The 11,882-nt window shown below is 46.8% G+C and overlaps 1 protein-coding gene across 3 annotated transcripts; it reads left to right on the forward strand.

Annotated features, from left to right (window-relative positions):
* The first annotated feature begins 2,227 nt into the window (after positions 1–2,227).
* OR10H1 (olfactory receptor family 10 subfamily H member 1) lies at positions 2,228–8,842 on the forward strand. Of its 3 annotated transcripts, XM_024560996.4 has the most exons (3): positions 2,409–2,502; positions 7,392–8,377; positions 8,458–8,842. In XM_024560996.4, exon 2 carries the CDS (start codon positions 7,403–7,405, stop codon positions 8,348–8,350), a length of 948 nt encoding a protein of 315 aa, XP_024416764.2. In that variant the 5' UTR covers positions 2,409–2,502; positions 7,392–7,402; the 3' UTR covers positions 8,351–8,377; positions 8,458–8,842. The 3 variants fall into 3 exon arrangements, with proteins under 3 accessions (XP_053767158.1, XP_024416764.2, XP_045051732.2); XM_053911183.2 differs by lacking the exon at positions 2,409–2,502 and adding an exon at positions 2,228–2,360 and having other exon boundaries at positions 7,392–8,842; XM_045195797.3 differs by having other exon boundaries at positions 7,392–8,842.
* The last annotated feature ends 3,040 nt before the right edge of the window (positions 8,843–11,882 follow it).

Here is an 11,882-nt window from a genome sequence, read left to right on the forward strand (position 1 = left end):
ATTGAATATTAAACCAATTCTATGAAAGTGAGGTGGTTCTGTAGCAGCGGTTCTCCCCTAGGGGTGACTTTGCCCCCCGAGGGGACATTTGGCAATGTCTGGATGAAACCGAACAAAACAGAGGTCCGGCTGCCTGCCACAACAAAAGCCAAACTCGTGAGGCTGGTGCAGAAGGAAAGAGGTTTTATTCAGGTGCCACACAGCCTAGGAGAGAGGTGGACTTCCATCTCAAAGACCACCTCCTCCTCCTCCTTCAGTTCTTATAGGGGTAGGGAGGGGAGGGCTTTTTCTACCCAATTATCTTGCCAGCCTTTGGTGCATTTGGGTCCTTAGCCATTCATCTTTCTAGCTTTTGGTGCCACTGAGTGTAAGAACCTCCCCCCTGACCAATGAGGAAGGCCTCCCCCCACTGTACTTTGACTGCCTATGGTGACATGGAGACTCTTTTGTCATGGCTGGGGTGGGAAGGCTACTGTCATCTAGTGGGTGGAGACCAAGGATGCTGTTAAAAATGTCCTGCAGTGCACAGAATGACACCCACCACAAGGATGATCCAGTCCCAAAGGTCACCAGTGCCCAGGCTGAGAAAGTGCGGTCTGTATAAACCAACATGGATATCACTCCAAGATGCTGAATGAAAAAGCCAAGTGATAGAGACAATCGTATTTGTGTTAAAGCACACAGTATGGGAAACAGTTAGGCAAGTTCATCAAAAAATTAGGGTGAGATTACAACAGCTAAGTGTTGGACACAGCCCAAGTGCCCATCAGTAGATGAACGGATTAAAAACCGTGGTACACTTACACAATGGGATACTACACAGCAGAAGGAGAGAAGTTCTACCTTTTGCGACATCATGGATGGAACCGGAGGTTATTATGCTCAGTGAAATGAGCCAGTTGGTGAAAAACAAATACCATAGGACCTCACTTATTACTGGAATCTAGTGAACAAGACTAACTAATGAGAAAAATAGAACCAGAGACATGGAGACATGGAACAGACTGACAGCTGCAGGATGGGGGCATGGTGGAAGGAGGGGGGATGGTGGAAGGAGGGGGCTGGACTAGTCAAAGAACATGTAGGATGACCCATGGACATGGGCGATGGAGAGGGGATGGACTGTGAGCTAGAGGGATGGGCTGGGTAGAGGGGGGCAAAAGGGAAAAATTGGGATACTTTTTAATAGAATAAATAATAAGAAATACAAAATAAAATAATTTTTAAAAGCTCTTATAAACCAAAAAAAAAAAAAAAATTAAACATAGCATTACCCTGTGACCCACCAATTTCACTCCCAGGTAGGTACCCCAAAGAGCTGAAAGGAATTCAAACAAATCCTTGCACACGAATATTCACAGCGGCACGATTTACAATAACCAAAAGGTGGGAGCAGCCCGCAGTGAATGGATGCGCGCAACGCGGTCCATGCCCGCAAGGGACTGTCACTCGGTCACAAAGAGGGGCGAAGCCTGACGCGGGCTGCAGCGCGGATGAATCTCAGAAACATGGTGCAGAGTGAGGGGAGCCTGACCTCAGCGGCCACATGTGCGGTTCCATTCATATGAAATCTCCAGAACCGTAGGGATACAAAGCAGATCAGTGGTTGCCAGAAGCGGGAGGCGGGAATGGGGAGTGACTGTCCGTGAGGGCAGGGCCTCCTTTGGGGGGAAGAGAACGTCCTGGACTAGACAGAGATGATGTTGCACAATGCCACTGAATCGTTTGCTTTAAAGTGCGTAATTTTACGTTATGTGAAATTTACCTCAAAAATAAAACAAAAAAAAAAAGTACAGTGAAACCCCACCATTGCACCCGTATTTTACGGTTTGTGTTTGTTTGCACTCCACATGCAGACAAGTCTGCAAGGACGCCCATCAAATTTATTTTCATGATCGCACGGCTGACCATTGCATAACTTATAGCCTTATTTGTGACATTTCGATTATTTAAGAAGAAACAAATATTTGTGTGTCGTTTGATTTTTTTAAAGCTTTAAAAAGACATTTAATTGGGCAAAAGACATGGGTCGGGAAGGATGAAGGTAGAGGGTCACGTCAGGCAGCCTCCTCTGCCCTGGTGGACAACGGCAGGGCTGCTCTCCTGCCAAAGTCAGCAGCCAGGGCCCCAGACCCCGGGTTTGCCCAGCATTAGGCTCTGCTCCAGCCCCTGAGAAGCTCAGTTAATTGATTCACCTCTGGCAGGCAGAGAGGGCAGGGAGGGGAGGACACAGTGTCCCTGAGGTTGTCCTCTCCCTTGCGGGATCCCCAGGAGTCCCAGCATCCCAGTAGCAGAGGCAGAGGCAGTAGGACCATGGTGAAGGCGGAGGGCAGGGAGCAGAGGTGACATAAGTAATGAAGGTGAGGTTCAAACAAACCCCCCGCCCGCTGGCATGCTCAGGGCAGCAGGCTCCTTACCTTGCAGCCTAACCCTCACCTACACAGGGAGATGCCAAGCTAGGCCTTCCACTGGGGTAAGACAGAAGCAGATGCAGGGCCCCAGGTAAGTCACCTTCCCTGCCTTTCACCTGACCATGAAACACCTGGAAAACCAGCATCTGCCCTGGACTCAGAGAAGCACCCCTGTTTATACAACTCCTGGTGCAATTTGAGCCTATGGGGTGGGTCCCACTTCCTAGGTTCAAGGCCATGTGATGACTATTATTTTATATGGAAGTTTCAGTGGACAGGTGAGAAAGCTCAGGTGCATAGAGAATCGCTGCTACTCAAAGTTAGCCAGCACACCTGTCTGACTTTTGCCTCTCCCCTCTCTGTCCTGGCCAGAAACCAGTGGTAGAAGAATTGGAGGCAGGCAGAGCAAAGAGAGAGAGAAGAGGCTTCGGGACTGAAGGCTTCAACCACTTCCCAGGGGGGTGCAGTATGGAGGAGGGGGGAGTAAGTGGGGTAATGGTAAGGATTTGAGGGTGAAAAGAGGGAGAGAAAATGGAGGGAGGAGGTGGCTGATACATGAAGGAGAATTCGGAGGGAAACTAAACATCACGTTAAGAAGAGACAGCCAGGATGGGGCAGACAGGTAAGGCAAGATGGGATCTGAGAGACAAGACAGACCTAGCCAGCCCGTGGTTCTCATCTGGCAATGTGTGAGGATGCTTTTGATGACCACAGCTGAGAGATGCTACGGGCATCCATGGGTGCCAGGGATGCTGTTCAACACCCCACAATGTACAGGACAGCCCCCCATAAAGAAGGATCCAGCCCCCAGATGTCCCTAATGCTGAAGTTGGGACACACTGGTCTAGGGGTATACGTGGGCAGGACTGGTCCCTGAATGTGCGCCCTCTCACTCCGCTCGGTTTACTGACAGAGGAACCCACTAGGTGCTCTGGTGGGTTAATGCCAGGAGGCTTTTAGTGGTCCTCTCTGGCGTCCTGGACCCACACCCATCATGGCTCTATGGCTTTTTTTTTTTTTCTTACTTAAAAGTGAATAGACTTTACATTCTAGAGCAGCTTTAGGTTTACGGAAAATTCAGCCAGTAGGAGAGCACTGCTGTACACCATCCCTCTCCCTGCAGTTTCCCGTTATGAACACCCTGCATTACTGAGGTGCTGTGTTACCACGGCTGAGCCCATGTTGACACATTATTATTAACTAAAGCTCACAGTTCACACTTGGGTTCACTCTTGGTGCTGTACCCCCATGAGTTTTGACAAATGCACAATGTCGCTTACCCACCACTACAGTATCATACAGAGTAGTTTCATCACCTTAAAAAAATCCCCTGAGTTCCACCTATTCATCCCTTCCTCTCTCCCCCTGAGCCCTGGTAACCACTGATGTTTCCACTGTCTGCATAGTTTTGCCTTTTCCAGAATGAATGGGCAGCACCCTTAGCTGCACTCTGCATCCCCATCATTTCATAGGGCGGCACATGCAGCCCTGGGCCACCTCCCCAGGCCACGGCGAGCTCTTGTCTTCTCAGTCCCTTCCCCTTCTTCCTTCATGACTGTGGGTTTTTGTGATCTTAGTTGATGAGGAGGGAGTGTGTGAGTGGAATGGCATGGTGAAGCCAACATCTCTCTGGTCCTGGAAGTGGCTTCTGCATTAACAGCCACCAGTGAGTGGTGAGTGTAACAGAGGTTAGGAAAGGACAGGCTTTGGGTCAATAACACACAGGTTCAGATCTGGAGCTGTGGGCCCTGTGCGAGTGATGTGTCTTCTGTGGACTTCAGCCGCCACACTGGTAAAACAGGGATAATAGCACGTGCTTCACAAGCTTTCAATGAACATTCAATAAACAATAAACAACTAAGAAATGCATGAGCACAGGAGCTTGGACCACAGTGTTACCAAGCAAGGGCTCACAGCCTAAGCACATAGAAGCCAATACTACACAGCCCTGGCCTTCGAGAAAAGAAAGAGCTTTTATTTGCAAGTTTGGCTGGCAAGGAGACAGGAGGCAACACTCAAATCGGTCTCCCTGATCCGGTTTGGAGCAAGGTCTAAGGAATTTCGGCACCAGATCTTCCTGGACAACAGGATCTTCAGATCCTTCAATTCTGAAAGGGTGGTCAGGTTCTGGTCGTGTTCGGGTCCTTTGTTTCTGCGGGGAGATCAGGAAAGAGTTCACAAGTATTGCTCCTAAATTTTGGTTCTGGGTTTTGCGAGAAACAGGATAAGACCAGTCTGAGCTGGTTCTGCGGTTACACTAAGGCACATCCAATAACAGGTAACTACTCTCATCAAGAACCCAAAATCCAGTGCCAGAGACAATTGTATCTCAAACAGGATTCATAACAATGAGGGTTGTGACAAAGTTAGGAGCAAGGATTTTTCGGGAACCATTTATACTTAATGGAATTAAACTGTTATTACATCTGTTGTATAGATTTTTGCCAGTCTCTTTTCATTTTTATTGTTTATGAAACAAGGATTTTTAAACTCACTCAGGGGTCGTTGTTTTGGAAGCACCCAGGAGTGAAGGGCTAAATCTGCTTTGTGAAGAGAATGTCCAGGAGGGCTGCACAGAGGAGGTGACAAGTAAGCTGAATATTCAAAATAAATAGGAACTTGCAGGTGGAGAAGGGAAGAAACTGGGCTCTGGGCAGAGGGAGAGTGCCAAAGAATTGCAACTTCACTATTAGATCTCCAGTCAGCTCGGGAGACTTTGCCCCCATGGGGACATTGGCAGTGTCTGGAGACATTTTTTGTTGTAATGACTGATCATGGACTACTGGCATTTAACTGGTAGAAGTCAGGGATGCTGCTAAACAGCTTACAGTGCCCGGGATGGCTCCCCATAATAAAGAACGATCTGGCCCCAAGTATCAAAAGTTCCACAGCTGAGAAACCTTGCACTAGACATTGGAGGGCACAGAGAATTGTGTGCACAGCCCAATGGCCCTGGTCTCATCTATTCAGCCTCTTCTTTGGTTCGCAGCCCTGTGCTCAATCCATAGAGCTACACCAGCCAGGGCCCATTCAGCCTCTTCTTAGAGGCTCTTGTTTCTAAGTCATTGACTTTGACTCAGCCCTGTAAGATCTCAGAGTCACAGGACTGAGCGGGGCTGTTGGGCCACCATCCTAGAGATGTACTGGCAGGTGCTTGCCCGGAAGTAGAGAAAAGATGCAAGCGATTCCAGGAGAAGGAAGCCAAGAAATTCTGGAAACCAGTGATGTTTGGGGAATGCAGGCTGCACTCACCAGAGTGCCTGCTCCCTCCTTCCTGTCTTGTTATCAACCTGTCAAGGCTTGACCAAGGACCTCAGCCCACTTACGAGGGTATTTACTAGTTTTGTCCTGTTTTTAAAATTGTGAAATACACGTAACATAAAATTGACCATTTCAGCCATTTTATAGTATAATTCAGTGATGTTAACTATTCATGATGTTATGCAACCACCACCTATGTGTAGTTGCAGAACTTTCTTATCAGCCCAAAAGGAAACCCCATGCCCACTAGCAGTTGCCCCCCATACCCCCACTTCCCCAGCCCCTGGCATCCACTGATGTACTTTAAACTGCCACATGAATGTTCATGGAAACACTATTCACAACAGTGAAAAAGTGGAAGCAACCCAAATGTCCATCAGCTGATGAATAAACAGAACGCGCTCCATCCGCACAGTGGAATGCTGTTTGACCATGAAAGGGAATGAAGCACCCGACACATGCTACAGCATGGGTGAAACTTAAAAACATGTCAGGTGAAAGAAGTCTGACCAAAAAGGCACATAGCATGTGATCTCATTTACATGAAATGTCTAGAACAGGCAAATCCATAGAGACAGAAAGGAGGTTAGTGGTTTGCTGCTTTTTAAACTTTACATTGCCTAATACAATAAGATGATTTGAAAATAGTTAAGTTATTCATAAAGAATCATTGATCTCATTAAATTGATGTTATTTAGTGAGCATAGACTATGTACTTTTGCTCACTTAGTGTACTGATTTAATTATCACAGGTAGCGTCAATTGTGTGCCAGGCCACCTTCTAAGAATAGCTCATTTATTTCTAACGACAGCCGTCTAAGGTAGGTAAGGGGACATGGAGGTACAGAGAGGTGAAGAAACACTCTCAAGTTTATGCAATAGGCAGAGCTGGGATTCTAACTCACGTTGGCTGACTGTCCTGTCCTTTGGCCTTGTGGCTATGTTGCATCGCCTCAGAAAGCACTTACCTGCTTCATGGGAGCTGGAGAAATCCAGAACATTAATTCCACACAGTCTCCTGCCTCTCATTGTTGGCATGGTTGACTCACATTAAGTTAGAGATGCACACCGGTCCAAGGAGCTGTAGACATGGGGTAGGGAACATCTCTTGGCATCTGAAGCCATGGGAAGAGGAGTAGAAAGATGGGGCAGCCTGCTCTGAAGGAGGATTTTCTTTTCTTTTTTCTAAGATTTTACTTACTTATTTTTAGAGAAAGGGAGGGAAAAAGAGAGAGAGAAACATCAATGTGTGGTTGCCTCTCACATATCCCCTACTGGGGACCTTGCCCACAACCCAGGCATGTGCTCTGACTGGGAGTTGAACCAGTGACCCTTTGGTTCTCAGGCCAGCACTCAATCATTGAGCCACACCAGCCAGGGCTGAAGGAGCATATTCATTTTAGGAGAAAACCTAGAAATAGTCAGCCATGGGTGCAAGTCTTGGCTCTGCCATTTTAACAGCCTCACCTGAACAAATTAATTAGACTCTGTGCACCCCCATATTCTCAATGAGTATGCTCACGATACTCAAAATGGCAGTGATGAAAACAGCACCTTCCTTACTAGGTTGAGGAGAGGATTAAATCACAGGGGGCACGGAGTGGGAGTTCAATCAATGTTAGCTGTCATTTACTAGAAGTAGCCCCTTGGACAGGTCCAGTTGGAAGATGATGACCTTCTCCATCACAGCTGACCTCTCCCTGTCACATTTCCACCCAGGCACGGCCTCAATGCTGAGAACCAACCTCTCAGCAGTGTCCGAATTCATCCTCATCGGCTTCTCCACCTTCCCCCGCCTTCAGCTGATGTTCTTCCTGTTGTTCCTGCTGATGTACCTGTTCACCCTACTGGGGAACCTGCTCATCATGACCACCATCTGGGGTGAGCGCAGCCTCCACACACCCATGTACCTCTTCCTGTGCGCCCTCTCTGTCTCCGAGATCCTCTACACCTTCACCATCATCCCGCGCATGCTGGCCGACCTGCTCTCCACCCACCGCTCCATCGCCTTCGAGGCCTGTGCCAGCCAGATGTTCTTCTCCTTCACATTTGGCTTCACCCACTCCTTCCTGCTCATGGTCATGGGCTATGACCGCTACGTGGCCATCTGCCACCCCCTGCGCTACAACGTGCTCATGAGTCCCCATGGCTGTGCCTGCCTGGTGGCCTGGTCTTGGGCAGGTGGCTTGGTTATGGGGCTGGTGGTGACAACAGCCATTTTCCACCTCACCTTCTGTGGGCCCAATGAGATCCACCATTTTGCTTGTCATGTGCCACCTCTTGTGAAGTTGGCCTGTGGAAATAATGTACCAGATGTGGCCAAGGGTGTGGGCCTGGTGTGCATCATGGCCCTGCTGGGCTGCTGTCTCCTCATCCTCCTCTCCTATGCCTCCATCGTGGCTGCCATCTTGAGGATCCCCTCTGCTGAGGGCCGGCACAGGGCCTTCTCCACATGTGCATCCCACCTCACTGTGGTGGTCGTGCACTATGGCTTCGCCTCTGTGATCTACCTCAAGTCCAAGGGTCCCCAGTCTCTGGAAGGAGACACTCTGATGGGCATCACCTACACAGTCCTCACACCCTTCCTCAGCCCCATTATCTTCAGCCTCAGGAACAAGGAGCTGAAGAACGCCATGAAGAAGACCTTCCTCAGCAAGCTCTACCCAGAAAACATATGACAATCTGGGAGGAATTCCTTGGAACAAGTGAGTTGGGTTACTTGATGCTACCATTAGAAATGGCACCCCATAAACACTAATAATCTGTATTTGTCTGATGCTTTCAGGTTTGCAAGGACCCTTGCAGGCAACATTCAAATGTACAAACAAGGGTTAAGCAGCATCAAGGGTGTATTCAGCGTGGAAGGATGTATGAGATGGTAACAGAGAAAATCCAGTTCAATTATTCCCATCTGTTCCAGGATGCTTTTTCAGGTAGCATTAAACCAGGAATCTGTTCTTCTCCTGCCAGAAACCAGGGTGGTCTAATTACCCCCACTACTATCAACCCATATTGCAAAGAGAAATGGAGTGTGTCAGACCCCTACCCTCTACTAGGTAGCAACAGGTAGCTACAACATTGGTTTTGTAAGGCTACAAAAGACAAAACCATATTCCAGCAAAGGAGACCAAAGCACCCTAAATATCAGCATTGCACAGATCTGTGCAATAGCAGTTAGAAACAGTAACAAGCAGACTTGAAGAAAAATTCAAGGAAACCTCTGCATCTTAAGGGTGAAGCTTGAGCAGCTGCAGAGACAGAAAAGTCTCTACAGTTAGTTCAAGGGGAAAAGTCCCACGATGAGAAGTCACCTGCTATGTCAGAGTGATGTGGCCCCCCGGCCAGCAGGGGAGCTCTTCGTTGAACCTCAGTGGGTACAGAGTCCTAGATGAAGCTGTACCCATGATCACACTGGCTTACTGCCCCCTCATGGACATAAGGGGGAGTTTCAGGTCGACTGTACTGCTCAGTATTTATAATTTGTTGAAAATATGTGTATTCAAGAGAATAATGAGTACTGTATGGTATCACTTATATGTGGAACATAAAAAAGCCGAACTCGTGAGAGCAGAGTAAAATGGTGCTTACCAAGCCGACGCATGTGGGAAATGTGGAGCTGTTCAAGGACACAAATTTGTAGCCATGATATAAGTAAGTCCTGGAGGTCTGATGCAAAATATAGTGGTTATAGCTTTGCCGTGTCATAAACTTCAAAGTGGCTAAGAGACTAGACCTTGATCGTTCCCATCACACAAAAAATAAATAACGATGTGATGTGATAAAGGTGTTAGCTTACGCTACAGTGGTAATCATATTGCAATATATAAATGTATCAAATGAACACATTGTATAACTTCAACTTACATGGTTACATGTAAACTATAATAGCAATTTTAAAAAGGTTTCCTTGAAAATTTAAATTGTTTCTGGATATGAATTTATACAATTTATTTTAAAATATCAATTTATAATACTTAATGGACACGAGTTTATGGTGATGCTATATTGTATATAACAACATGTAATTAAAATGCACAAGCAATAAATTAATCAAATTAGCCAAAGTTAGAAAAAAAGGAAAAATAGGTGTATTCCTGTTTAAGTTGAATAGTCAACTGGGCATCATTTGTCCTAGAGTTGAATTCAGTCTTTCTCCATAACTTGAGCAGTAAAAACATCCCATGTTAACATGAAGTGGGAGGATTTGGAAAACAATTTCAGTCAAAACTGGGGAGGCCAAAGCATTTTTCTTTGCGGAATATACTGCATGTTTCCTGTTGCGCCTCAGTACATCATCTCATCATAGCCTCACAGTGGAGGCTCAGGGCAGATAAACTCAACCGCTTCATTTGAAAGAGGGGAAACTGAGGCTCAAACAGTTGTGTGACTTATCCAAGATCACGCAACCTTGTAGGCCCAGGTTTCCAAGATAAGTCTTTTCTGATTCCAATAGTTCACACACCGTCTTGCTACAGTGGGGTTCCTGTGTCCCCTGTCCAAGGAGGACTAGTCCATTTCAAATTAAACTCTCCAGCATCCTAAGAGCCTTTAATCCGCGGGTGATTTGAACAGTAGTTAGGGCGATATAATTTCATGTTTTGCTTGATGAGCTTAGGTCAGAGGGAAAGGAGTAAGCTGAGGAAATGACCAACTGGAGCCACCTACTTTGGGTTATCAGTGCGACGGGAAAAGTAGGTCCTCATGAAGAGTGTTGTCGTCCAGCAGGGGGCGCCACAGGGAGAAGTGCTTCTCCAACTGAGCTGCCTCACCTGACTCCCTTCTCCCTGAACCTCCTACCCCAGGAATAGCTTCCTCTCTATGGCTCTTAGCCTCCAAGAATGGTCCCCATGACTCATCAACAGCAGATGGCAAAGAATGGCAAAGGAGTCCTTGCACTCTCACGAGATAAAGAAAGATGCTCTGAATTGCAGAAAGGTCTGTGCGGTGGTTAAGTGATGAAGCATAGAGGCCTTAGTTAAATCACATTCACTTCTTAGCTTCAGTTTCCCATCACCAAAATGGGTTTAATAGTGATGTCTCTACTTCTTAGGATAGTTCCAAGAATTAAACAGCATCATCTCTGTAGGGCAATTGACAGTGACTGGCACACAAGAAGCACTCAATAAATGCCAGCCTTTCAAGATCTATTTAATAATTATTTGTGGCCTTCTGTGTCTCAAATCCTGTGCTACTTCCGGGAGTACAGAGATGGGCTTGCTTCTATTCCCTGTCTTTGAGAAGTTTCCAGGTGCTGGGTGGAATGATACACACAGAAATATCAGTGCTCTCACCAGGAGGCAGACCAAGTGCTAAGGGCCACCAAAGAGGGCGAGGCTGCTGTAGCTGGGGGTGCGTCAGCCAGGCCTTCCCTTGTTCCTATATCCAATGGTTCCCACCAGTGTTCCCCCTTGCCTTGAGGATGCTTGGAAGTTTCTGGAGACATTTTTGGTTGTTAAAACTGCAGGAGAGAGAAATGTTCTAGAATATCTAGTGGGTCAAGGCCAGGGGTGTTGTTCAACATCTTACAATGCAAAGAACAGACTGTACTAAAAAAGAATGAACCAGCCCCCAATTTCAACAGTTGAAGGATGACAATGCATCCATTCAGGAAACATTTATTGAGCACTTACTTTGTGCCAGGCACATTTTTAGAAACCACTGGGGATACAATGTTGAATTAATTAGACACGACCCCTGTGCTTGCATTTGAGAGGGGAAGATGTGGATATTAAACAAATAATCACACTAATGAATATGAGATAAATTGTAATAAAAGCTATGAGGAAAAGAAAGGGGATGCTATTAAAGCTTATAATAGAGGTGGTGACTCAGTATGGGAATCAAGGAAGGCTTTCCTGTGGAGGTGACATTTAAGATCAGACCTAAAGTTGTGTAGGAGTAGGTATTTCAGGTAGAAGCAGCAGCACGTACAAAGTTTTTGAGGTCTAAGCATGCTTGATTTATTGCATTAGTTCCCAGCCAGAGAACTAATGGGGCTGGAATGCTGGAGAGGGCTGGGGGATGCAGTTGGAGATAAAGCACAAACCTGACCACACTGGGGTTTGTACTGTAGCCTAAGGCTATAAGCAGAGGGGTGATTTTTTATATTTTCCCTTCATGAAGATCTGTCTGACTGCTGGACAGAGACAGCTGGGTGGTGGACAGAGGGAGGAGGAAGGAAACATCCTTGAGGGGGAGGACCCAACTTTC

This window comes from Desmodus rotundus, chromosome 9 (genome assembly GCF_022682495.2).
Source record: "Desmodus rotundus isolate HL8 chromosome 9, HLdesRot8A.1, whole genome shotgun sequence".
In the NCBI taxonomy this organism is placed as follows: domain Eukaryota; kingdom Metazoa; phylum Chordata; class Mammalia; order Chiroptera; family Phyllostomidae; genus Desmodus; species Desmodus rotundus.